Source organism: Podarcis gaigeae (genome assembly GCF_964106915.1).
Source record: "Podarcis gaigeae genome assembly, chromosome: 6".
Lineage (NCBI taxonomy): Eukaryota > Metazoa > Chordata > Lepidosauria > Squamata > Lacertidae > Podarcis > Podarcis gaigeae.
Window position 1 is genome coordinate 96,764,540 of NC_139682.1, and position 27,482 is coordinate 96,792,021.

Genomic DNA, 27,482 nt, shown 5'->3' on the forward strand with positions numbered 1-27,482 from the left:
ACCCAGGAAGAACACTAGCTTTATAATTCAAATGGTACACATTTAAAAAACAACTTGCTAAGTTCTTTCAGTCTTGTTTTACCTCTCCATTGTGAAGACCATTGGCAGCCTGCCCCACATTGAGCTTTCTGTTGTATTTTTTGGCAATCTTGGGGAGTTTCATTTCCTCCTCTTGTTTATTTCGCAATTAGCTTTAGACATTACAAAAAGGTCATGCCACAGTAGACCGGGAAGCTTCTGTCTAATTGGTAGTGACTCACACTGAGGTAAAACTAAAATATGCAGACTTGAATTTTTCCCACTTTCACAGAAGGGCTAAGAGAGTGTCAGTCATGTGTTCACAATGTTGCTAAAGAGGCTGTTTGCCTCCCTGTAGTCACAAAACCCTTTACACAGTGTTGAAGGGACTCCCTCATGCACCACACTTTTCTATAAGGAAGGCTGTTTCTATCCCACCCATCAATGATTCCATTTTTTAAGTACATACCACGGTCCACCTTGCCTATTTTTAAACGTTGGGAGAAATCATTAATTATTGTTTCACACTACAACAGCTACTGCACAATAGAAAGATATTTTATTTTAAGCAAAGGGGACTGATTTATCTGCACCTAATGTTAGATTTTTTAAAAACTATACAGAATGAGAAAGGCAATTTTCATTACCCCAATTTTCAGGAACGTCCAGGATAAGCAGTTACTCCTGAGAAGTGTTCATGGCACCATTTATAGGACATATCCTAAACATCTCCGTTTCCATGAAGAAGGGCTACTTGTGCAGCCTTCAAGGGCAGTCTAGGAACATCTTATCCCTACAATGCTTTGAATAGATGGACAGTCGTTCCACAGTACAAGTGTGGGAGTGCAACAGATGGGCAGCACTATTCTCAAACCACAGTAGGCTGCTGCTTCTCTCCAGAAAGTACTATATGGGACTGAATTATCCTTCTTCACACCAGTTTTACTGCTTCCAGTACATCTGCCAGGACATAAGTAGTGTCCCATTCTTGACCAGGTTGTCGCAGGGCCTTCTCCAGAATCTGAGCTGTGTCTCGGAGCTCTGCAGGAGGTAGCTTGTGTTTAGCCTGCTGCTGGCAGAATAGGATTTCATTTACCTCCCCCTCAATCCTCCGGGCATAGAGCAAAGGGAAAGTCTCTCTTAGAGTAGCCAGAACAGTATCGTGAAGCTGGGTGTCTCGACACACCAAATTTAGAATGAAGAGGCCTGCAGAGAAGAATAAGACACTTTGATTATTACAAAGCAGATGTCAGAGATCACAGAGCACCCATTTAGATTTGTTTGTAGGAGGGGGTGGGGGAGGGGGTTTATTTGTGGGGGTAGTTTGAGTTGTTGATCCATAGCTTAGGGTGGTGTTTGAATGTTGGCAGACAAGGAGGATTGTTTTTCAAAGTTTTTATCTTCTGGGTATGAGAAAAGGGGCCAAGACAGGTGTAGCAAGGGGTGTGTGTGTGTGTGTGTGTGTGTGTGTGTAAGGTACAGTGTTCAAAATTCCCATTGTTCTAGGGGCATTTTGTGTGAGTAGATACCTTAGGAACTTATTCTGGCACACTTCCAGGTCTTTCAGATTATTATTTCAGGTTATCATCCCCCAAATCTTGATACCATATTGCATTTGAGCTACCAAGATAAACAGGCACCGCTACAGGAACAGAATCCTGAAGTGAAAATATGTTTGCTGTTATCTGTGATCTGCTTGTCACATACAAAACAGCCCTATTTGCTAAAGCCGCTAAAAGTATTCGTGCTAGCTATATAAAAGACAATGCTGTAGATTGTGCACGCAATTCATTAATTTGACTTATTGTAAAAGGATGTATATCTCTGGATTTCTTTTAACAGGCTTTAATGGACTTGCTGGATCTGTGAATAAATCTGTAATGGCTTTTAGTCAGAAACAATGAAAACGACAGGTATCTGCCCCAGGGCACTTAAGGCCTATTGACCCTCACCTTCCTTCTTCAGAAGGGTCCTCACTTTCTGAAGGAAGGACTTCTCCACAAAGGCTGGGGGTGGGCAGCTCATACCCAAGGCAGAGTCCTTGCTGTCCACATCAAACATGATGGCATCATAAGAGGATGAAGCTGAAGAAAAACAGAAATAGGGTGAAGCAGAACAAGTATTTGGATATGTAAGTGCCCTGGTGTCAAACTAAAATAGCCAACAGTGTGACCACACCAACCTGTCTTTTACCAACAGGACTCTATGTAAACAGCAGTTATCTAGCAACAAGGTATTTGGAAACAATTTCCATCCATCTCAAGGATGTCTAGTACAGCCTTCCAAAACCTAGTGTCCTCCAGATATTTTGAACACAGTGAACACAACTATTGGCAAAGGATGGTCTAGGAAGCCCATTTGTTTCCATAGGAATGCACTTACTGCCGTGGTACCTCTGGTAATGAACAGAATCCGTTCCGGAGGTCCGTTCATAACTGGAAACTGCTCGTAACCTGAGGTGCCATTAGCAAAAGTGTGTCTCCCTCTGGCACGCGATTTCCGCTCACATCCCGGGGCAAAGTTTGCAACCGGGAGCGGCTACTTCCAGGTTACCAGAGCTCGTAACTCACAGCATGCGCAACCAGAGGCGTACACAACCAGAGGTATCACTGTACTGACATGCATCAATGCCATAGAAACTGTGCAGTGAAGTGCAATGCCCTAAACCAGCCTTTTTCAACCCAGGGTCTCAGCTTTTGCTGGACAACAACTCCCATCATCCCTTGTGAGAAGTGCAAGCAGTCAGGAATGAGGGAAGTTGTAGTACAACATCATCTGAAAAAGGCTGCCCTAGACATTGGGGTACCCTCAAAAGAAACTACTCTACCTTAGGGGTTTTTTTGCATTTACTTCTCTTTGACCCCTCACTACCATAACCACTGCCAAACGGAACAAGGGAATTGGGAGGTGGAGGCAGCTGACAGCAGAATCATAGCTATTCATATTTCCTTCCTCTCCTCTGAGTATGTGTAGCATCTTTTCCCAATGGTTGTATTCAGGTCCAGGACAATCCAAAATACAGTGTTGAGTCATAATGAGTACAAATAATCTGAGAAAATATTGAATAACACATTTCCCCATATTGTGACACAGAAGGGCCCCCAAAAGCCCCCATCCCACCAATTTCTCAAGCAAAAGGGGAGATGGAAGTAAAGAAAAAGAGTTATATACCAGGGCAGACCCCTCTCCCCAACCCCTTGGGTCAACTCTGACATGTAGGCAACACAAAAAAGCAGGAATACAACAGAGATTCTTTGGAGAATCGTGAAACGCTTGGCCTCTGGAAGGCAAACAGATTACACAGGCTTATATGAGAAATGGTTACCTTCTGCTGCAAGGCTGTCAACATAAACTAAGCCATCTGCAATGTGAACTTTGAGCCTGTCTTCAGGTGAAAAGCCAAACCAGCGTGTAGCCACTTCCAACATAGCTGGGTCAATTTCCACTACATCAATAGAGCACTGCAAGAAGTAGTCATGGATGAAGAGGGGCAGGCTGCCGCCACCCAGGCCAATAACCAGCACACGGATCAGGGCCTCTGCAATCAGCACACAAAGCAGGCATGAATCAACAGGCATAACTGATAGGACGCATCTGCCAGTTACGAGGTGTGAGATATCCATTATCACCCAACCCAGTGCTAACCAAACCCCAATACATATGTAAACCCCCTATGGTTCTATTACAACTGCGAACTTAATGGAAGCTGTGCTCCTACTGGCACATTTTGAAGGATACATTATGGACTCTAACAGATTTGAACTGTGGCCTTGAAGACAATTTAGACACTGGCAGTAACAATCTTATCTCATGGGAAACTAAAGCATAAAGCCAGCATCTGCATGGAGTCATTTTGAACAGTCTCTCAGAAGTGGTGGTATTCATTTGTACTACCAAACAAGGCTACCTCTTGTGTACCCAGAGAAATGTGACACCATTACCTAGTGCATTTTATTGCCTTTTGGCGCCATGAATTTAATTCCACCCCACCCCCTTTTATTCATATATGTATACCTGCTAACAGTCCTCACTCTCCTTTTCATTCCAATCTAACAAAGTGGGCTCTAGCCAAAGAAAATTTATGGAAGATTTCAGGAATGGTTAGGGGGCCAGACTCTTGTTTTCTTATTCACAATCTACATTCAAATCAAATTTTATTAAACGGTCACAGACCAGATTGACTCGTACAGCTAGTCAGCGAAACATAACACCGGAAAAAACAAAGGACAATTTCAATACAGATTAGGCCGTAACAACAATTTAAGATTGGACAGCATGAATAAAATTAAGTATTTGCCTTCGCCTGCATGTTGACATTGGAAAGCTCTTGTTTTCTGCGCCTGATAGCGGCTGCACAGAATTTAACAACATTGATCGTGATTACAGGAACCTTATCTTCTACCAAGGCTCTCATACATTGAAGTTCTGATTCATTTTTAAGCTTTTGTAGAACTGGGGCAATAAAGGTCAGGCGTAGATCCTCGCAATAACTACAGTGCAGCAATACATGCAAACTTGTTTCCACTTCCGATGAGCCACATGGGCAAACACGAGACTCATATGGTTTGCCCTCATATCTGCCTAACAGCAGGGCAGAGGGCAGAACGTTTAATCTGGCCAGGGTAAAGGAATGTCTGTACTTAGGTATTTGTAAATCAGACAGATAGTTTGCGGGTGAGAACCCTCTCCCAAAGTCTCTAATTGTGGCGTGTTTATCCATTTTGCCCATATGACATTGCAGCTCTATGTCCCTAATGCGCTGGAGCACTTGACTTCTGGCTCTCTCATATCCTGCCGCTATCAAGATCTGCGGGGAGAATCCCAAGCTTCTTATCTTTTCAAACAGGGAAGCTTTCCAGGTAGAATGAAAGGTGTCTAAGAGTGTTAAGGGCGCCAAACCGGCCGGGGAAAAAATAAGTTTTAACCAGTAGTGTATCTTTAGAATCCACAAACGCGCATTAACGGGTAGTTGTCCAACTTCTAAGCGGACAGCTATATTAGATACACAGGGAGGGATCCCCAATAAACACCGATAGAATTTTGCGTGGAAATGCCTCCATAGGCGCAAAATTTTTAAAACTGCAAACCTGGGATCCATAAGTGAGTTGTGGGAGTATTTTTGCAGCAAAAACCTGGGAGGCCGCCAGAACGTATTTTCCCCCTTTCCCGTGAAAGAATCTTGTAAGGGCTTTGTTGGCCCTTCCTGCGTTGGCAATGGCATTTTTCATCTGTTGGTGCCACGAGACCCTTTCCTGAAAAGTTATTCCTAGGTATTTGAAAGTTGCTACCTGGTCAATAGGTTGACCATTAATTCTCCATTTGTGTTTCCTTCTTTTTTTTGAAAACGCCATAATTTTAGATTTGCTGTAATTTATTGATAGTTGTTCCGCTTGACAATAATCAGCAAGTGATCTCAAAAGCTTCCTCAAGCCAACGCAGGAATAGGAGAGTAGGACTGCGTCGTCCGCATACAGAAGCACCGGGAGGGGCATACCTGCCAGTTTGGGAGGGTGGGCATTTTCTTTCGCCATATTTACTGCTAGAGAGTTAATATAAAAATTAAATAGCATTGGCGCGAGGACACATCCTTGTTTAACCCCACAGTGTGTTTTAATTTCTTTAGTTAGATGGCCTGACCGATTGCATCTTACCCTCACCCTGGTGTTTTCGTATAGACCACGGATAAGGCGTAATAAGCGTTTATCTATGTTTGTAGCGCCAAGCTTTTCCCAGAGTCTATCCCTTGGTATTAGATCAAAGGCCGATTTGAAATCCACAAAAGCTGCATATAAAGACCCCCCTTTTCTAGAGTATTTGTCTGCCAGGTGTTGAAGGATAAGGGCCTGGTCTATAGTTGAACGCTTTGCTCTAAAACCAGCTTGAGCTTCTGATAGAATATGCTCTCTTTCCATCCACTCCACTAATTTGTCACATAAATGAGCAGCGTATAGTTTGCTGATAATACTTAATAGACTGATTGGTCTATAGTTAGCTGGCTCAGATCTGTTTCCTTTCTTGAATATTGGAATGATGATGGCTAAACCCCAGTCCTCAAGGATAATAGCTGTTTGATTTATACTAGTGAATAAGGCAGCTAGCACAGGGGCCCACCATTCAACATTTGCCTTAAGAATTTCTGGTGGGATATTGTCAGCACCCGGGGCTTTCCCTGATTTAAGAGATTGAATAAGGCCAGTAATTTCTTCTGTGGTTACAGGGGGCCATTCCTTGCCAAATTCACTTGAAGCGGGAAGCAGAACTGGGACCAGCTGATTTGATGAATATAATGAGAGGAAAAAGGCCTCCCATGCTCCAGCAGGTATAGAGTATTCAATTTCAATCGGGGAGTCTCTCCAGCTTTTTGCGATTGTTTTCCAAAACGTGGCAGAATCTTTCCTTTGGGAGGCCTCCACTAGGCACTGCCATTCCTCCCTTTGTGCCTGGAGCTTTTTCTTGTTAATCAAAGCTTTATAACTGCGTTTTAACTCAAACCAGTCTAATGGAAGCGAAGGTAGGTTCGCTGCTCTATAGTTCCTGTACTTATCCAGCAGGAGGCGTTTCATAGCCATGCATTCTTGGTCAAACCAGGGTTTGGATTTATTAGAGTGTAGAGATTGCCGTGGCATTTTTTTGTTAGTCAGATAAGGTTGTAGGGACGAAATCAGTTCCCGGAACATGTCTAATCTAGCCTCAGGAGTTGGGGAATTAACGAGGTTCTCCTTTCTAGCAAGAAAAGTATCTGAGTGAAGTCTTTCCGATATTTCATCACTCAATTTGCTGGACCATTTAATACGCGAGTATCTTAGCTCCATGTTTTCGAAACATGGGGCTTCAAGTTTATCAGAGCAAAATAAATCTTTTCTTACGTCCAGTATTAAACAGAGCGGTAGATGGTCGCTGTCAACCCTCTCCACCACTTTGTATTCCCGTGCTCTGCTCAAAAGGTTAGATGACACTAGGACGTAATTGATAGTGGAGGCTCCCATGTTGGATATAAATGTGAATTCCCCACTGGGTTCTCTGTCGACACGACCATTTAATACGGTCAGATCCAAATTGTTGGAAAAACGTAGAAGGCATAGGCCTGCGTAGTTGCAGCCCTTGTCTTTTGAGAGCCTTGGGGGAATAAGATGGACTTCTTCAGAAATGGGAGGTACGTCATGGAAATAAGCATATAACGCTTCGTCTGATTGGCCAATTCTGGCATTTAAATCCCCAGCCAGCAGCACTGCCGCTGCAGGAGTTTGATTCATTAGCTCATCGACATATGATTCTAGCCTATGCCAGATATTTTTGATAAGCTGCTTGCCTCTTTGGGGAGGGGCGTATATATTAATCAATAGAAGTGTGCAATATCTGCATTTCATTAATAATGCCATGGCCACACTGCTCAGAGGCTCCAGCTCGACGAAAGATGCTCTCAGCCTTGTGGATATTAGAATGCCTAGCCCACCCTTAACTCGTCCCCCTTTGTTGCTTGGTGAACCTGCGAGCGAAAATGAGGCAAAACCATTTACATCTAAATCCCCTGTTAGCCATGTCTCTTGCAGGAAGACTATATCATGATCTTGAATGAAATTGACAAATGATTGGTCAGTCGCCTTGTTGAGCCAACCAGCAATGTTCCATGATAAAAATTTAAGATTGGCTTTATCGCAGTCGAGTCTTTGTCAATTATTAGCTAACGTACTTTTAGGGTTTGTCGCTTTATGTATCGGTCGCCTATCATCTTTGTATGGCGGGCTATCCAGCCGCTCTATGATTTCAATAGGTGGATGCAAAGTGCTCACGTTTGTGAACACCAGATCTTTATTATGCATATATTCCTTCTGGGGATATTCTGTTGCGGCCTGATTTTGGCCCAATTCTGTTTCATCTAGGTATCTCATTTTGTCCCATACGTCTGGTGGGGTCACCTTAGGGATATTTCTCCTTCGGGGGGTTGATGGAGTGCTCTCTTTGGAGGGTGGCACATTCTCTCTTGGTGGAAAGTTAATCTCCGCTTTAATCTGAAGGTTACGTACTGTGGTCTTTTTTTGGTCCCCCTTAATAACCTCATTGCCTGAGGCTCTCTCGGCCAGCTTATCTCTTAGCTTGTCTAGTCTTCCCAAGATGTCAGTTTGTATTAATGGTGGGAACGTCCACAACTGGTCAATTAGGATATTTTCTTCCATAGTAAAGAAATCCTCACCTTTGCTCACAAGGCATTGCAGGTTCTGTTTGTCAGGCCAGGATTTTGGGAGTTGTTTCCCCTTTCTAAGGTTTGCCTGCTTAGTTTTCAAAAGGGGGCTCAAAGGAGCCTTATTTTCAAAGAGCCTAAGTATTGTCATCCGTGCTTTTAAAAAGGCAGGTCTTGACCTAAAAATAAACTTGGCCAGGTTCTGATCCCCAAAAGTGGTCAGTGCTCTCACTGAGTGACCATCATAATGTAGATATTCCACCGAGGTGATGTCATTAGAATTAACCATTCCTGGTAGTATATCATTTAGACTAGATACAAAGTTCATTATTCGCTGTTTCCCTGTAAGGAAGCCCTTAGGCTTCGGGAAGTTCGTGAATACCAATTTTTGGGGATTTAGGATCAAATTCCAATCTCTTTCCTGACTGGAGGCTTGCCAGGTCTGAAGGGGGGTATCATCTCTACTAAACGCTTCCTCTTCCCCGCTGTTCAATTTGCTAAGTGTTTTATTGCCTTCATAGGTAGAGGCCTCTGCTTCCGCAGCATCAGGTTTGTTAAAGAGTTGGTTATCCAGGGACTGAATTGTTACTTCTGCCTTCTCACTTGCTACTGGAGTCAGCCTTGGCGAGTCCTCCTTAGCCGGTTGCTGTGTAACTATCTTTGTTTCTCTCTTTTTACCCTTCTTTTTACTGCCCCGTGTGGTCGATTTATTTGGAGCCAAGGGAAGAAGTTTAAACAATTTCTGCCAATGTATATTTCGATTACTGCAGGTATACTTGGCTTTCCTTGTTGCTTTGATATTTTTACTTTTCTTCACTTTTACCCTTGAATTATGTCTTTGCAGACTCTTATTTATTACTGGTTTGTTCGTCCCCACTAGCTCAACTGTTTTATGCTCTTGGGGCATATCATTCAGTTTTATCTCTTTTAATTGAGGTGTGAAGTTTTCTACTAACGTCAGCATAGCCCATTTGTTATTATTAGATAATTTTTTATGTTAGCTAGATCAGTACTTATTGCTAGGGAATAATCCAAAGGGCAGCCGTCACTCAGTTCTGTTTGAGAGTATTTTGGAATAAGTATTTTTTGATGGGTAGATGTAATTTCTTCCGTGGGCCGCTGTTCCTTAGTAATAGAGGTATTTCCCTCCTGAAGTTCCTCGGCTAAAGCTAGTTCTTGCGCTAGGCTGCATGGAGAGTTAATATTTCCAGTATCTTGATATGTCTCTTTAAAGTAAGACGTCCAATCAAGAACAGTTAGAGAGGGGGGTATTACTTCATCAAGAATTAACTCTTTTTGTGGACTCTTATCCTCCTCCATCTTAGGGAAGTAATTTGTGATTTTGCTTTGTCTTTTACCAGGGCCCGGGGGGCTGACTGCCGAGTCAGGCAGTATACCCAACTCCTTATATGTTCTTCTAGTAAAAACCATGGTAAATGTTGTCTTGATATAGAGAAAGGGCAGTTTACCCCAGGTGCGACTGCCTTAAATTGGGGGGCAAGTGGGGGTATCAATCTATATTCCCACCTGCTCTCTACAGCAGCTTCCTGATGTGCTCATCAACAGCCTCGGTATATTTCTCTAATTTGAGTTCTCTACTTTTAGGTCTTGGCGATTGTCCTAAGCCTTTAGTTTTCACCTCAATCATGCGACCAGCGCTGTTTCACAAATGCTGCAACCTAGTCAGAATATAATAATAAAACAATGCTGCCAAAGGGACAGCAGGAATAAAACGGCTAAAAAGTACATTAAAATTAAAATTGCCTTTTTTAGGCAATTTATGTGCCGTTGGAAAAGGATAATAGTGGAGATTGGCTAAAGCGCATGTGCAGCTATGATAACCTTGTATTTCGGGCCCTAGCTTAGTCTTTAGAGGCCATCTCCCACCGGCCTATACTGAACGAAGGATATCCAAGAGCCCCAGAAGGGAAACTTTCTGTGGGCTGGTTCACTGATTCCTTCTAAGCAGTCTTTCAGAGGCCTACCACATAAGGCAGGGCACAGAATGATATCTTGCTGAAGCCAGTTTTCCAAACCTCCAGAGGGTCCTATCCGGTACACTGTTGTGGAGTTATTGTATAGATTAAAAACTTCCTGTAAAAACAACAACAACAACAAAAAACAAACAAACAAACAAACAAACCTCAGGATGCCTTCATCAGGAGTTTCTGAGAGTATAAATGCTGGTCTCCTCAGAACAGTTTGTTAAAATAAGGAGTCTTTCCAGCTACTGCACTTCCTCTTCAGCTGCGAAGCAGGAATGCTGTCTCCAGCTAGTTCACACAGCCCCCCAGCTGGGCGGGGGTCAGTCAGTTCAGTTAACCTCCAAATCTCCAAGCTTTATCTTTCTCTGTGTTCAGCAGAGCTGGGTATCTATGGGCCAGTCTCAAAGCAGGGCTCACAGTCGTGTCTCTCCTTACCCTCCTTCTCCAGACACCGTTGGTCGGGTGAGCAGTTCACTTCTCTCTCTGCTCTCAGTTCAGGCAGCAGCGTTCTCTCCTCTCTGGCGACCTTGACCAGGCAGATGATAAGGAGGGAGGGAGCAGGCTGGGACAAGCTGAGGGCAAGCTGAAGCTCTCAGAGCCAGCAGAAATTGTAAAAGTACTCAGAGTCTTTAAAATGTTTTCCGTTTGTTTAAAAAAAAAAAAAAAAGGGCATCCGGAAGATAAGGTTTTAAAAGAATAAAAGTGAGCGCCGGGGCAGCAGAGCTGGGTGTCTATGAGCCAGTCTCAAAGCAGGGCTCACAGTCGTGTCTCTCCTTACCCTCCGTTGGTCGGGTGAGCAGTTCACTTCTCTCTCTGCTCTCAGTTCAGGCAGCAGCGTTCTCTCCAGCTGATAAGGAGGGAGGGAGCAGGCTGGGACAAGCTGAAGCTCACAGAGCGATGGATCAGTGAAATTACTGCTAGCAATCTGAAAATGCCTGGCTGTAGAGAAGCAGCAGCATTCCCTCAAGCTTTTTGTGCAGGCTACCTTTTAGCTGTGCAACAGCTAACAAATTTCTCTAACAAACACAACTTCTCACACAAATGACAAGTGAAAATGGAAATTAGGTTAATCTTACTAATTACCTGGGAGGTGCTCAGGATTTTTCAGCAGGCACAATCCTGCAATCATTGCTCTATGGTGAGCACAACACAGATAGGTTTTGTCGATGGACTGACCGGCTGGTACGGTAGCAGGCTCAGCAGAGTTAATGGAGGCTGTTTTTTTCTTTTTTTTGTGCTTCTTATTCCCTGAAAGCAAAACAACAACAACTTAAATGGGCAAACCTATTCCTGCCATGCAGAAATAGTAGGGAAGAAGGTGTGGTCACTGAAAACATTTGGGGCAGGAGACAGCAACTCCAAATAGCTCCTGGCATGTCCCTGTCCCCCCACTAGATTCAAGCTGAGCACGAAGCAAGAATCAATGCTCTGCTAGACCTAAGCCCTCTCAATAATTTTTTTTCTTTCATATAGTAGCCTCCTCTTCTCTTTTAGTACAGCCTCTTCTGATGGCTTTGTTAATTCTCCAATTCTCTTCTCTACCTTCAAAGAATGTGGAAAGCATTTTTCCTTCAACAAGCAAGAGAGCTCCTTTTGGCCTAATACATAAGAATCTTTTAGAGTTGAGTAACTTGGTTTCTAAAGGTAGATTGCAGACAGAAAACACACCCATGCAGTCTAGCTCCTGTTCTGTAAATAAGAGTTGTGCTTATTTTGAATCATTAACCCAGAAGATTTATTCTCCCCACTGTTATTTATGCCCTCAGTACATACATAAAGGAGGCCCCCTTAATACCGCTAAGGGGTCAGATAAAAGGACTTCATGCACCAAAACTGAATTCATGCAATCTTGACACACAATGGGGCACACGACAGCAGCAGCAGGGATCCGTATTTATTCACAGAGGTTTATAATATTTAATTCGTACTGCAAATTCCTCAAGCCATTTAACAAGAACAGATGGGCAGTCTGGAGGGAAAAGCAGTCCTCACATGCCCAAAGCTCAGATATGGGAAAACTCCTCAGAATCCCTTTCAAGCGGCACTCGTAACTAGTGAACAGGTGAGTGGAACTGTGGATGCCTGCACATACTCAATGCAGAGAGGAAGTGCCACATGACCCCCTCTTATTTTACAAGCTTTCATGCACACACACAACTCATAGTTTAGTTCTCTCCAAAAATCAGAGGAATGGAAGCCTCCACTGTTGCAACTGAAACATACTCACTCCAGATTGTGCAGGTTTTTGCCACAACTTGCTATTTCCACACTTGCCCAGTCCCTATGATTCTGCTTCCCACACCTCCCAGCAACCTCCTTTTACAGTTGGCAGTTACTTGGCAAAGCCTCATTTCCTTGCAGTAAGGTCATCCCCATTTCATCTTCACCACACCTCATTTCACCTTTGTGGGAACCTCTGAATGAAAGTCTCGCCTCTGACTGCACCACATTCCTGTTGCTGAGGAAGATAAGGCGGCGGAAGTAGTGGGCACCATCCCCTTTCACATCCTCAATAACGTATTCCCCACTAAGGGGGCTCGTTCCACGATGCTGGATGGTGCGGATCCCAATGTCACCTCCCACTGACAGAAAAGGCACCTGCAGGAGAAGACGGTCAGAGGTTGCCACCACCTTACAGAAGGCATTATCAAAAAGCATGGAAACAGACAAATAAACAGCTCACGTGTGAAATTACCTTAAAGTGGTTTGGGCCACTGGCCTGTCTGCCTCAGTTTTGTCTGTGATTTGCTCTCTTGGATTTTAGGCAAAATGTTAATTTTATTCTAAGAATTCTAGATCCACCTGATCTTGCAAAACATATTTAGTTTATCTTGCTTGAATAGGCCCACCCATACATACAAATCAAAATTGTGGTTGATATGTTTCTAATGCTCCTGCATCTGGCAGCAGCAGCTAGGAAAGCTCCACACACTCTTTTCCACTCTTTTTGACTGCTGCTGTTCAAAGGCATCTAGCACCTCCCTACAGGAGTGGCCAATGGAGTTCCTCTACCATCATCTCCTGCATCAAGAGAACATTAAGCAAAAGCCTTGTGCAATCAGCAAATGTAACATAGTTTCATTCTCTGCAGCCCTTGAAAAAATCATTTCTAATTCTAGAAGCTCCTCAGCATTTACCTGCTGCCCAGCTGGGAGACCAGGTGGGGCCAGCTCCATCACCTTTTCCGACAGTTCTGCCTGGATTGCTTCCATACCTTCATAGTGTTGATCTCTGTGCAAAGCCACAGTTACTAGACGCCAGAATCCCGCACATGTAGCCAGCTGCTTCCGTCCCTCATCCGTCCCAAAGAGCCACTCAGTTTCTCTGCCCTGTGGTACTGGGGAGAGGCAAAATGGAAAATATAGACAATGAAGAAACAATTGTCCAAGTACGTGAACAAAGTCAGAGCATTCCAACATCTTCTGTGGGCTTTGCTGAAGCAAGTCAAAGACTGCTACTCCATCTCCAATATGGAATGTTAATAGTACAGACATCATGACTATATCCTCAAGACAATTCTTTTACGGGCTCGGTTTGTACTCCTATGAACTGGCAGCAGATGCTGTTTACTTCACTTTAACAGGAAAGGCAGACATGTCTAGAATCAGTTGTAAAAGCCACCCCCCTTTTTTTAATCTATTCAGGCTTGCTGCTGTTTTCCTTTGGAAGTAAGAAAATGAGAAACTACACTATGGGGACAAAAAAAATACATGGGATTTTTAACCAGTGTTTGTAAATTCACTAAGAGCAAAAATAATGCTGTAAACAGACCATTTGCTGTTCTTAAGACATTGCTTTTCAGTATATTTGGTGCTGCTGCTTTAATAATAATAAAACATATCCACTTCTTAAACATTACTGGCAGTGCGGGAGGGAGACTCAGTTGAGACCCTTGGATTGTTTAGATTTAACTTGAACTTTCCAACCTTGGCCAGCCAAAGAGATAAAAACTTACCAATGAAGATAGCAAATTTATTGTCAAAAGACGCTTTCACAGTCAGGCTGTGCACCACATGCAAAGTGTAACGGGCTCGGCCAGTGTCCTTGCTGCAAAGGTCCAGTGAGACTGTGCCTGAACTGGGGTTCTTATTGATCTGACTCCGTAGCAGAGAGTAGTGTTGCCTCTCTTTCACTGCCTCAATCAGATGCTCAGTGCTCTTGAACCGGATAGGCTTGTCCTGCGCTTCAGCACACAGCTCTAGGATGCATAAAGCTGAACCTGGGACACGCCTAATCTTTGTCATTACATAGACAAAGATGGGCAGGGCAAATTCTCCCTCTGAAGCTCCTGCTTTGTCGCCAGAGACTTGGTGTATTCGCACCATCCAGCCTTCCCGGGAGAAATATTGTATGGCCATCTTCGATACATGTGCTTGGGCCAAGGTTACGCAGAGGTAGCGGCCCCCAAACTGCAGAACACGGCTAATTTCAGCAAACATCCTTTCTGCCCTACTCAATGTGGTCTCTTCCCCATCAGTCAGGAGGGCATCAAGTGTGCCTTTGTCCAGTACCACTTGGAAGCGCTCATCAGGAAAATCCATTTGCAACACATCCATGACCACGTAAGTCATCTTAGGCCTCAGGTGAGCACTGCGCTCCTGCATCTGCTTGATAACCACTTCACTGATGTCCACATTGGTGATATCTTGATACCCTTCATCGTAGAGCTGCTCACTCAGTTCTGAGTTCCCACAGCCAGCCACAAGAATCTAGTGGGAAAACACATAAGGAATGTCACATGCCTTGTGAGCAAACCAAAATGGTTTCTAAAAACAGACATTCCAAGAAATCTCATGAATTCAGAGACAAGAACGTGTGAAGGATTATCAACCAGAACTACAGTTGCTACGTACCACAAAATACCCCCAAATAAAACAATTGGTTGTGTAGAAGTCAGAAGAAAATAAAACAAATAAAAAAGATAATCACCAACAAGTTCCACTACACAAAGGCCACTGAAATGAAAAAGACAGGAGGCAGAGGGCTGAGTTTTCCTGCCAATTTGCTCATTTTCTTCTGGCAATGAGTTTTAAATACCCTTTGAAAGCATTAAAACATGACAACTATTCTCATTCAGCAGCATATATAGGATGTTCCTTAACTGGAGGAAATGGGGTGGGGGCGGGGAGAGAGCTGCAAGTGTTGCTTTCATACTATAAACACTGCAAGACGCAACATCATTGTGTTGGCCCTTCTCTGAACCTTTCACAACCCTACAATGTCCTCTAAAACACTTATTTTAACCGTCCCTCCACGCCTTTATTTACTCATTTAATAAAATTAATACACTACTTGATTACAACAATAAAACTTCAAAGTGATTTACAGAAAGGTAAAAAACATAAAATCAGGGGGGAGGGGAATTGCAGTTCATTAAAACCACCCTGAGATCTTCGGATGCAATACATAATAGTATTGATGTTTTCAGCAGGGGACGCAAAGAGCGCGGCGAGGGCGCCTGCGTATCAAGAGGCAGTGAGTTCCTCGGGCCCCGCTCCTCGCCTCACCGAGTCCCGCGGCCGCAGGTACCGTCCCAGGGAGGCCCGGAGGTCCTGCCACTGGCCGTACCACTCGAAGGCGCGCCCGCCTCGCTCCCGAAAGAAGCGCTCCCAGTAGTCGGACGAGGCGAAATCCCGCGCGCGCCCGGGCAGCAGCCGCAGCGCCGCCATGGCCAGGAGAGAGGGGGACGACAAACTGCGCCTGCGCGGCGGGACAAGACACCGGAAGCGCCTTCCTCGCACGGCTCCTCCCCCTCCATTCTCTAAGCTCATTGGATGCTGGCGGAGTTGCCTGTCACTGCTCCCCACCAACCAACCGAGGAACCAACCGTCAGTCACCAACCGTATAACCGTCTCTCTCATTGGCCCGATTCGAGCGGGCGGAGGAGGCAGTTGAGCCCCAACTGTGGGATTGGGCGGGCGAGCCGAGGCGGCGCCGCGATGGCGACGAGGAGCGTGGTCTTCGTCACCGGCAATGCCAAGAAGCTGGAGGAGGTGGGAGAAGCGGCGGGAGGGGGGTCTGGAAACGCTTCCAGGCGCAGGTGGTTTAACCGCCGCCGCCGCCATTGCTCTCCGGCCTGGGAGAGAGAGAGAGAGAGCGCCGTCAGCCCGGCGGAGCCCCGAGGGCTATCGAGGGGGGGGGGCTCCAGCCAGTGTGTCGAGGCGCCCTCCTCGGATGCCCCCTCAGGTCTCTGCCTCCGCGGGCGAAGGCGCCTCTGGGGCCGGCCGGCGGGGGGGGGGAGGGGGGCTGGGTGCCAGGCGCTGAGGCAGCCCTCAGAAAGGCAGCTTGGCAAGTGTGGGCGATGTTCTCCATTCCTGACACCCGAGGGGGTCACTCCCCCACTGCCGGGGCCTCCTCTTTCCAGCCCCCACGAGGCGGGGTGAGGAAGCACCTCTCTTTGGAGGCGGTGTCGGCGGCGCAGAGACCTGTGGCAGCTGCGGTCCAGAGGAGGAGGAGGAGAGGAGGCTGAGGGAACACTTTATTAGGGACTCTGAAAGGTTGAAACCCTCTGATCTAAGCCAACCCCTGAAATGCGGGAATCTTTCATCCAATGTGGGGCTTAATCTGAGATTAACTCCTGTGGGTGTTTGAGAGAGAAGGGGAGGAGAAAGGCAGAGATATTGAGACACCCATTTGTGGTGTGTGAGATGAATATATTCATTAGGACATTGTGTATTGGGGGGGGAGGCTGTTTTTCTTACTGGTGTATACCCGGTCCTGAGCCCTCTCCAATTGTGGAAGAGGGGAGATTTGATATAAAGGCAACACTATTTGGAAATATAAGATGACAAAAGGTAAATTTCCTGCAACACAATTGCTGTCTGGAGTGAGGCCTTGTCAGCATGTAACACCCTGGTCAGAGTTCTGCACTGGTTGCTTATCTCTGACGTTCAAGCATATAAAGCCCTTAACAAATTGGGACTAATTTACCTGAGTTTACCTATGAGATTGCCATACCTCACCTGTGCCCACTCAACCACTTCAAAAGGCGGAATTGGCACTGCTACAGGTGCCACATAAGACCTTTTCTGCATTGAGAAGAACTCATTCGTTCAATGTGGCAGTGCCTACACTTTGGAGCTCCTTGCCTGTTGAGATCAAGTAGGTCAGGCATGTCCAGAGTTTGTTTTGGGGGCCTAATCTGACCCACCGGTCAATTTAATCTGGCCCCCGTGGCAGTATATGTCCTGGGGTAAAATCCTAAAAAAAGAGCTTTGGGTAAAATTGTAAAAAAAGCTCAGTGTCTTTAGTCGACCATTACGCATTCATCAAATCTGGCCTTCTTTGAATGTAGGTGCTTTCACTGTACAGTGGTACCTTGGGTTACATACACTTAAGGTTACATACGCTTCAGGTTACAGACTCCGCTAACCCCGAAATGGTACCTCAGGTTAAGAATTTTGCTTCAGGATGAGAACAGAAATTGTGCTCTGGCGGCGCGGCAGCAGCGGGAGGCCCCATTAGCTAAAGTGGTGCTTCAGGTTAAAAACGGACCTCCGGAACAAATTAAGTACTTAACCCGAGGTACCACTGTACAGTGGTACCTCGCAAGACGAATGCCTCGTAAGATGAAAAACTTGCAAGACAAAAGAGTTTTTCGTTTTTTGAGTTGCTTCGCAAGACGAATTTCCCTATGGGCTTGCTTCGCAAGACGAAAACGTCTTGCGAGTTTGTTTCCTTTTTCTTAAAACCGTTAATACCAGGGTGCATCCGTGCTTCGCAAGACGAAAAATTCGCAAGACGAAAAAACTCGCAGAACGAATTAATTTCATCTTGCGAGGTACCACTGTACTCTTTTCAGTGCTTGCTGAAAACATTCCTGTTTAGAGAAGCCTGCCAAGATGCTTAGAAAGTTGAGGTGATTTTAATCAGTTTTAGTAATTTAAATTTTGTATGTTTTAAAATACAGTTGCATTCCCCCCCTTGATTTTACTGTTTTAAAGCACTTTGAGGGTTTTTTTTTTACATATTATGAAACTAATAAATAAAATAAATAAATCCCCAAAGAGGAGGTACAGACCATAGAAAATAAAAGAATGGACTTCTGCTGTTTATGAATGCTATTACTGGCCAGACTAGCAGTGTGATGGGCTGCCTGTATCTGGGGAAATAACACAACTATTCCATTGAGTTAAAAAAAAAAGTTGTGGGTTTTTTATTTTTAAAAAATGTTTATCAATTTATTTTTTAGAATACAGTTTCAAAAAAATCAACAAGATGCCACAAATCAATCGAAGGAAAACAAAAAATCATAACTGTAACCGTGACACTGAGTGAATTAGGTTTTCGAATTGGGTTTTCGAATGGTGGGGACCTGAACGAGGGGGGGAATGAGAGGGGGTGTATTGTTTATGGAGTTGAGCAGCTGCCATGTAAAAAGTCAGTAAACAAAGCATAGCTGTTTAACAGCATATGTCCATTGTGGAAGCAGCCTTACATAAGTATTGTATTGGAGTCTGATTACTGTGCTCCTCATCTTTGCAGGTGATTCAGATCCTAGGTGACTCCTTTCCATACAGGCTGGTTGCAAAGAAAATAGACTGTAAGTTCATACCTCACTACATCTTTGTGTACTTTTTGAGTGTTCCTGCAATATGCTAACTGCAACCTTTTCATTTTACAGTGCCTGAGTACCAAGGGGAACCTGATGACATTTCTATCCAGAAGTGCCAGGAAGCAGCTAAGCAGGTCCTTTTCCCCTCTTCTAGATCTCTAGCTCTGAAAGCTTTTTGGGCAATATTGCACAAATCTAAGGCCAGAAAAAACTTAAAATTATTACAATCTTCCTCCCTTTCAGAGAGTATTCTGTTCCCATTAAGATTATTCAGTGCCATTTCACTGATTGTACAGTGGCCAACCTGGGTTTGTCATGAGAAGTATATTCAATGGAGTTCTGTAAGCCATTATGAGTCGTTAAAGAGAATGCTTGTTTGCATCCAATGCATCTAGTTTCAGTAGCCAGACATTTTTAAGTGTGTGTTCAAAATGTACCATCTCTAAATTTGCCACACACAACTCTTTCTGAAATAAATGCATATTATGCTCATCTTCGGGACGCGGGTGGCGCTGTGGGTTAAACCACAGAGCCTAGGACTTGCCAATCAGGAGGTTGGTGGTTCAAATCCCCACGATGGGGTGAGCTCCCATTGCTCGGTCCCAGCTCCTGCCAACCTAGCAGTTCGAAAGCACGTCAGAGTGCAAGTAGATAAATAGGTACCGCTCCGGCGGGAAGGTAAATGGCGTTTCCATGTGCTGTTCTGGTTCGCCAGAAGCGGTTTAGTCATGCTGGCCACATGACCTGGAAGCTGTACGCCGGCTCCCTCGGCCAATAAAGCGAGATGAGCGCCACAACTCCAGAGTCGGTCACGACTAGACCTAATGGTCAGGGGTCCCTTTATGCTCATCTTACCCGTACTGTCTGTTCTTTGTGCTGAATTCTGATTGTATGCTCTGCAGAAAGACCTAATCGCTTAGAGTTTATAAAATGCTATGTATATCAGTTGTATTATATAATTCATTAACTGAATAATGGATACACAAAGCAATGTATGGCTAGGAATATAATAATTATTCTGTTATCAAATCAATGTGGTCTAGATGTAAGCCTGTCTGCTGAAAGTGTCCAACTAGATACCTTGAATGGGAACTTTAAAGGCTGGTTGGGTTTCTGGGTTTCCTCAGTCCTTTGGTGCTTGTCTTCAGCATCCAGAAATAAAGGAATATGAAATGTCTTGTAATATGGAGGCTTTCATTTTGGCTGTTGTGGTTAGTAGTCACCAACAGACCTGTTCTCAGTTAGGATCTAAAACCAGTTTGTGCTGATTAACATTGCAACATCCTGTGTTGATGAATTCTACATTTTTAAATTTCAAAATGCACTTATATGCTTCCTGTTTTCTATTCTTTTTCTAAAAATATTATTAGTGTTCTGTTGGTTGTAGCATGTAGCCTGATCTCAAATTTTTGCACACATTTGGACTGAAATAAATGATTTTGACTGAATTTCCATATCTGTTGCTCTTCCACACAAAACTGGAATACTCTCTTCCACTGTAGATTTAGAAAGTCAGTCAAAAAGCTCTTGTTGCATGCGCTGAAGGCTTGGCTCTCTGGATTGGGCTCATTAAACTGATATATTCAGAAAACTTTCACTTGTTGCCCCAGTATGTCCTTCCTTTCTTGACAGTATGCATACATAGTAAGATTTACAGAACATGTTATTTGAACCCTATTAAATTTGGGCAAGCTTCAGTTAGTCATTTTGGAGAGATTCTCTTGGAGTTCTTCATACTGGATAGAGGCAGCAGAAGAGAATGCAAAGATCATATTCACACACAAAAAATACTGTAGGCAAGTCCCAGGATGAACAGAATTTCCAGTTCAGATTACTTCTTAATAATCTGAGTTGAAAGGGACCCCAAGGAGTCCCCCGCAATGCTGGAATGATTAATTATGAAAGTCAACTTACTTGTTCTTCGATCACATTTGCATTGAAGCCTTTTTACAAGGATTTCTGAATTGCATAAATGTCCTACTCTGCAAGGAGACAAGGAAAGCTGGTATCAGCAACAAACCGATACCGAGCTCTATATCATAGCAGCAACTACATCTTGGCTATTAGTTCCAACTGCTCTGGAAGGGTAATCTTCAATTAATGGGGTCCAGCACATTACAGGAGCCTCTTACTGCAACAGAGCAGGGGAGCCTGTGGTCTCACAGGGGCTTCTGCAATGGAGCCCTCAGAGTCCAAGGATAGCAGTGCCACATTACCACTGCCCCCCACATTACCGCTGCCCCCCCAGCTTGCTTGGTGGAAACACTTCTGCATCTGCCCTCATATGCCCTTCCTTTCTACTTCAGAGTCCTCAGCCTTATCCCCTGAAGAAGGTGAATCTCTCAGAGTCCCTAACACAGTGGGGATGTTGCTTATTTCCATGTAGCAGCTGCATAGCTGTGTCTTTTGCAATAAATTTGCATATTATTATTATTTAATAGATATTTATAAGTTCTTTGGGAAGATGATTTATGTTTACTTTTGGATACAAAGCCCCTTTACAATATTGGGGGAGAACTCTGCTGTCTAATTAATTGTCACTATTCTCACCAACAGATCCAGGGACCAGTTATTGTTGAAGATACTTGTTTGTGTTTCAAAGCCCTTGGAGGACTCCCAGGGCCGTATATGTAAGTAAGAGTTAAGGCTTTTATTCAGAGTATTGTTGATAAATGGAAAATGTCAAAAAGTGTTTAACAATATTCTTTGAATCCATTGACACATGGATTAGATTGGTCACCCAAATAACTCCTATCAGCCCCTGGAAGCATGGGCAATGGTCAGGGGTGATGGGAGTTGTAATCAAACAACATCTGGAAAGCACCATGTTGGCTACTCCTGTGTAACAGTCTTCATTGACTTGATCTGGCATAGCAAATACAGTGGTACCTCTACTTACGAATGCAATCCGTTTCGGGGTGCCATTCGCACCCCGAAAAGTCCGTAAGTAGAGTGCTGCTATTGTGCACCTGCATATCCTTGCACAGTGGGGACGTAGGTTTCTGGGCAAGAGTTGATGATGATGAGGGTTTGCCAAACATGCCTTCCTCTTAGCTCGTTTCTCCCTTTCGTCCTGAGTTTGTGCTGCTTCAAAGTCCATGAATCCGGAGCGTCCCTTATATTTCAGTAAGAACTTGGATGGCAAATTTATAGCCTAATTGGTTTTCTTTTTCTTCCTGCTTGGTGGGGCCAAAAAGCACCCCAAACAAGAACAAACTGATAATAGGAGGGGTAAGCAGTGCCTTTAACCTCTTTGGCTGTACTAGTGTTTACTTATACTGTAGATCACAAGTCCATTTAGCACAATTCACAAAGAATTGAAATGAATAGAAACAATGGAAATTACAGTAATCTATGCCCTGGTAGCCTCTTTAATGGGCTGCTGCAATGTGTTGTGTATGGGACTGATGTTGAAGACTTCTAGAAACTTCAGTTGTTACAAAATAAATTATTTTAAATTGTATGTCACTCTGGGAATCTTGTACTGAGCCTATACAGTGATCAAATCAGAGTTGGCTAACCTGTGGGACAACATAAACCACTTACCCTTTTCCTCAGAGGCTACCTTCTGCCTTTTTTGTCTTTGCTTCTCAGTATCACATTGGGGTGAGAAATTTGTGGCATCCAGGTGTCATTGGACTTCAACTCCCATCAGCCCGAGACAGCAAAGTAGTTGAGGACAATGGGACTTTTAGTCTGGAAGGCCAACAGTTAGTCACTTTGGTTTAAATAAATAATTGAAATGTTTGTTGAAAATAAAGCATTTAGGTTTCCATGCTTATCAAATACTATTTCACTGTTTCTTTTATTTATGTGAAATAATGAAGATTATTTGAACCTGAATTTTCATTTCAGAAAATGGTTCCTAGAGAAGCTGAAACCAGAAGGTAATTTGGTATTTCATCCTACTTCCTTCTGTGATGAGGCACCTCTCCTGAAATTTTCTGTTTTTTTTCTGCAATGTATAGTGATGCTCTGTAGTGACCAGACGTATTGCTAGCAACCTAGCTCACTCATAGCAGTCTGGCCCTGCCATCAGTCCCATACCTGGCTTTCCATTCTTAAGCAGTCATGCTTTTCTTTTCCTGTAGAATTTACCTTGGCATACAGTTCCAGAATTCAAGCCAGGGATTGTAATGTGTTTCTTCCTGGAACAAGTGGGTAGGAGTCAAATAATTCAGCTAAGCGTGTTAATGGTAAACAACTGACCATGGTTAACAGGACCTTAAATGCTGATGAAGGTACCCCCTTTCTAAAAAAAACAGGAAAAGCTGCTTAAAGAGGGGGCAGCAAGGATCAGAGAAGTGGCAAAGGGTGTTTAACCCTTTCCTTGTCTGCTCTTTCTGGCTGCATACACACTGTACAGTTAAAGCACAGTGCCCCCCGCTCCCCCAAAGAAAAGAATCCTGGGAGCTGTTGTTTAGTTCTTACAGGGCTACAGCTTCCAGCAACCTTAGCGTTGGTATAGTAGTGTGTAAAATACCATGTCAGTCTTACAGAATAATAACACTGAAAACAATACCTTTGGCCACCAAGGCAGCAATATGTGCTGAGATGGGTGCAGAACTGTTGAATCCCAAAGAGCAGCCTGCCTTCCTACAGTAGGAAAGTGCACAGTTCTCATAGTAACGATAGGATTCATGGGATGTGCATGGGACACTTGTTCATGCTCCAAATGTGTATGTTTTCTTGGTTTCTACGTAAGTATCTGCTTGTTGGGCAGCACTTTCCCCAGAAGAAATTATCTGACATTCCTTTTTCTTTGGCCTAGGGCTGTACAAACTGCTAGCGGGATTTGAAGATAAATCTGCTTATGCTCTCTGCACCTTTGCCTATAGCACTGGAAATCCAGATGACCCAGTGAAGCTGTTCAAAGGCCAGACTCAGGTGTGTATAAGAGGCTTTGCTACAGTGGTGGTTTTGGATTAATGATGGAGCAGGGTGGACCCAAGCTCTGAGCAAACTAGGTTTTGCCAGTATAACAGTAGTAATACTTTCTATGGCTGATTCAAGTGCATCACATATAATTATTTCAGAGATTTGGTAAAGTACCATATTTGCTCATATCTAATATGCACCTTATTGGCCAAATTAGGCACCCTAATTCAAAGGTGCATTACATTTGAGTAAACAGGCTCGGCGCACGTGAACACTCTCCTCCAAGCCCCATCCCTGGGCGGCAGTACCGCTCAGTATGGGCCTATCCAGCTCTAGCCCCATCCCCTATCAGAGGGCTGGGGGGGGGAGGCATCCAAGCTCTGTTCCAGCAAGGACTGGAAGGCAGTAAACAGCATCCTCCAAGCCCTCAAGGGCTGGGTTGAGAAGGGGGGGGGAGGAGGGTGGTGACCGCTCAGCGCACGCCTGCCAAGCAAGATTATCCAAGCACCATATCCCATCAGCAACGAGGGCTGAGGGAGGAGGGCGTCCAAGCTCTGTTCTAGCGAGGGCTGGAAGACTGTTTAGTTAGGCTTGCCATATGCTGGATTTCCAGGGGTATAATCTCTGTGTGTGTGATTTTTAGGATTTGCATAAATGTTTGGGGTCCGGCTCACACCCTCCTTGGTGTCCTCAAACCACGTGCAAAGCTGCCCAAGGAAGCAAGGAGGGGAAAGCGCACACAGGGTGGGGGTGGCAGAGTGGGGCTGTGAAATGCCCTTTTCCATAGCCACTCCTGCCTCCCCCTCTTCTTTCTCCTCACAATTACCCATCATGTGTTGGGGAAGAAGTGAGCGGGGAGGCTGGATGCCAAGGCACCTCTCTCCCTCTCACACTCTTTTTGTTCCTCCTTTCACTCTCACACACTTCGAATTTTTCCATTCCTTGGCTACTTTCTCATCCTTGGGTCCCATTCCCTGGGTAAGAGGCTGTTGTGGAACTCTTCCCTCTGTGCCCCCCCCCCACCTTTCTATTTCTCTTCTTTCCCACCCCCCCATAAGGCAGAGAAGGTACACTTGCTTCCCTTTATCTCCCTGTCTCTAAACTTGCATCCTCATCCAAGGGAGGCAGTGGAAAGGCATCCCTCGGCATTGTGTTGTGCATTGCAGTTAATGGGTTAGGAATTAGATCAGAACCAGCTGCTTCCTCCCGCCCCCCCAAAAGAGGTAGCGCTGGCGACCTGGATTATAATGCCACCTCCTCCTGGTTTGCAACTGGCAGTGCCAGGCTGACAAATCAGGGCCCAAGACAGCTCCGGCACTGTTCCGTTTTGGAATGTTGATACAGAGGATGGACCAACAGGGAGCAGAGAAAAATGTGTGTGTGCTTGTATGGTGGTTTTTTTTTTTTTTTAAAAAAAACCCAGCTCCCTCTGCTGGAACAAGCTCTGAGAGGGGCGGGGGGAGGAGGAGGAGCAGGAGAAGCCAAAGACAGCTCAGGCAGCAGGCGGTCGGGAAGGAGAGGGGTGTGTAGTCCAGGTGGAGCCTCTCTCTCCCTTGCTTGGCTGGCTGAAACTCAGTGCACTTTTTGTGCATTAACATTCACCAGCAAATACTTTTTTTGGTTTCAAGGTTCTGAAAATTGAAGTGCGCATTAGATTCGATGGTGCATTAGACTTGAGTAAATATGGTAGTAGAAGGACAGGTCTTGCTGAAGTAGAATCAAAATGGCTTCTGCTTTAGAATTTTTTGAGAGTATTGACAAGCATGTGGATGGGATGATTTGATAAAACATTATTTACTTGGACTTTCAAAGAACCTTTAACAAATTCCTTCACCCAAATGGTCCTGAGCAAACTTTGCATTGATGGAATATGTGCTGGCAGTGATGGAGTAGGAAAGGGATCTTGGGATCATAGTAGATAACTAGATGAAAACATTGACCCAGTGTATGGAACCTGTGAAAAAGACAAATTTCATGTTGGGGGTTATTCAGAAAGGGATCAAAAAGAAAGCTGTCAGTTGTAAAATGTTTGTATAAATCCATGAACAGGGGAAACTAGCTACTAAAAGAAAGAAAAAGTACCTTTCCTTTGATGCTGTCCAGCTCTTCCTCCATGTTTCTGAAGCACTGTCAGGATTCTCAACAGTTTTCAATATTTTTTTATGCTGGGCACTGAATGGGAATCGAGTTCTTTAAAAACCCTCTTACTTATAGGGACATATAGTTGACCCAAGGGGACCTAGAGACTTCGGATGGGATCCATGCTTCCAGCCAGAAGGTTATGATAAGACGTAAGTTGCTACTTGTCTCTTTGTTATGTAAAATATCCAAAATGGGTTTATAGAGCTCTATAGCTTTTAAAATGTATATGTGGGAAGAGAATTATTTGTTTGTTTTTCTTTTATTATGTATTTTGTATTCTCATTTTGTACTTTTCTGTTGTAAACTGTTCTGCGATCTTCAGATGAAGGGAGGTATACACATTTTAATAATACAGTGGTACCTCGGGTTAAGTACTTAATTCGTTCTGGAGGTCTGTTCTTAACCTGAAACTGTTCTTAACCTGAAGCACCACTTTAGCTAATGGAGCCTCCTGCTGCCGCTGCGCCGCTAGAGCACAATTTCTGTTCTCAGCAAAGTTCTTAACCCGAGGTAATATTTCTGGGTTAGCAGAGTCTGTAACCTGAAGCGTATGTAACCCGAGGTACCACTGTGTACTCTGGTTAGTTTGTACATTGTAGTTCTACAGAATATGCAGTTTATTTCTGCCCTGAAATCTTTGTGGACACAGTAAGCCTCTTAACTTATGTAGTGAGGATTGTGTCTAAAATGAAAATCATGTATAGTCAAAACACATTGGGTGCAATGATGGATGGGATTGCCCAAGTCTTTTTCCCCAGATGCCCACCATTCATTCATTCATTCATTCATTTATTTAGCCAAACAAATAAATCTGAATGTGCCCAAGTTAAATGTGTGTAAGTTATAGGCTTTCTGTATAGTTACTGTCAGGGGGAGTCTAGTGGAAATTACAGTAGTTTGACAGCAGTGAAATTCCAAGATCTCCATTGAGAGCCAACATGGTGTCCTCCAGATGGCATGAACTGCAGTTTGCATAATCTCTTAACTATTGGCTATTCTGGTTAGTGCTCATGTGATCTGGCTGCCTTGGGTAAGGGAAGTGCTGCATGCCTAATATAATTCTTCCTAATTCAGGAGTGTGTGTTTTAGGCTGGGAGGTGTGCAAATTTAAAGTAATAAAAAAAAAACTGCTACAGAATTGGTGGACTATTACAGTTTATCTTGATAATGTTCCATTTTCTGTCCTTAGCTATGCAGAATTACCCAAGTCAGTGAAGAACTCAATCTCTCATCGTTACAAAGCCCTGAAAGAACTGTCTACCTATTTCTCTCAAGAGCACAACTTGACAGAGGCCACATCTTGTCCCAGTTAGCCTGCCTGGGTCTATGAGATCCCATGGCTTTTGTACAGAAAATTGTATTTGAAGTTGGAGATCGACGTTTACTCGCCTGCAAAGATCATGTCCAATAATTTTAATTTTCCTTAAAGACCTGTGTTTCCAGCTTTCTTGCTTGTGAAATAATTATTCCCAAAAGGCAGCATGTCAAATATGTGTTGAAGGATTTAGATTTTCACTAGAAGCACCAGAAGAATTCAAGATACACTAGCATACAGGAATGAAGATGCAAGAATAAGCATTAACTGTTCAAGTACCAGGAAAATAAACACTGGATTGATGTGCTTTGTTATCAAGACAGGCCCTTGAATTTCCAAGGCAAACCAACAATGGAGCAGGAGCAGATTTTGAAAAGAAACAAGAAATGTCTTAAAGTACCTTCTTCCAAG

General features: G+C 44.1%; 2 protein-coding genes across 2 annotated transcripts; one reads left to right on the plus strand and one right to left on the minus strand.

The window, feature by feature from the left end:
- Positions 1-555: 555 nt before the first annotated feature.
- On the minus strand, positions 556-15,851 carry METTL13 (methyltransferase 13, eEF1A N-terminus and K55). The gene is made up of 8 exons (XM_083743864.1): positions 15,751-15,851; positions 14,138-14,891; positions 13,320-13,519; positions 12,519-12,780; positions 11,266-11,430; positions 3,344-3,556; positions 1,971-2,102; positions 556-1,224 (listed from the first exon to the last, which is right to left on the minus strand). The coding sequence occupies exons 2-8, from the start codon at positions 14,784-14,786 to the stop codon at positions 950-952; spliced, it is 1,896 nt and encodes a 631-aa protein (XP_083599990.1). The 5' UTR covers positions 14,787-14,891; positions 15,751-15,851; the 3' UTR covers positions 556-949.
- A 90-nt stretch (positions 15,852-15,941) lies between these two features.
- ITPA (inosine triphosphatase) lies at positions 15,942-27,198 on the plus strand. Its single transcript, XM_083744011.1, has 8 exons — positions 15,942-16,175; positions 18,667-18,724; positions 18,806-18,870; positions 21,293-21,366; positions 22,592-22,623; positions 23,508-23,623; positions 25,829-25,905; positions 26,946-27,198. The coding sequence occupies exons 1-8, from the start codon at positions 15,957-15,959 to the stop codon at positions 27,067-27,069; spliced, it is 765 nt and encodes a 254-aa protein (XP_083600137.1). The 5' UTR covers positions 15,942-15,956; the 3' UTR covers positions 27,070-27,198.
- The last annotated feature ends 284 nt before the right edge of the window (positions 27,199-27,482 follow it).

Excerpts from the sequence above, each read along its gene's own strand:
- ITPA (XM_083744011.1), top strand. The coding sequence starts at position 15,957 with ATGCTGGCGGAGTTGCCTGTCACTGCTCCCCACCAACCAACCGAGGAA. Across the intron at positions 21,367-22,591 it reads GGACTCCCAGGGCCGTATAT|AAAATGGTTCCTAGAGAAGC; the intron begins GTAAGTAAGAGT and ends TTTTCATTTCAG. Across the intron at positions 23,624-25,828 it reads TGTTCAAAGGCCAGACTCAG|GGACATATAGTTGACCCAAG; the intron begins GTGTGTATAAGA and ends TCTTACTTATAG.
- METTL13 (XM_083743864.1), bottom strand. The coding sequence starts at position 14,786 with ATGCAGGAGCGCAGTGCTCACCTGAGGCCTAAGATGACTTACGTGGTC. Across the intron at positions 3,557-11,265 it reads AAATCCTGAGCACCTCCCAG|AGGCCCTGATCCGTGTGCTG; the intron begins GTAATTAGTAAG and ends TGCTGATTGCAG. Across the intron at positions 2,103-3,343 it reads TGACAGCCTTGCAGCAGAAG|CTTCATCCTCTTATGATGCC; the intron begins GTAACCATTTCT and ends GTTTTTCTTCAG.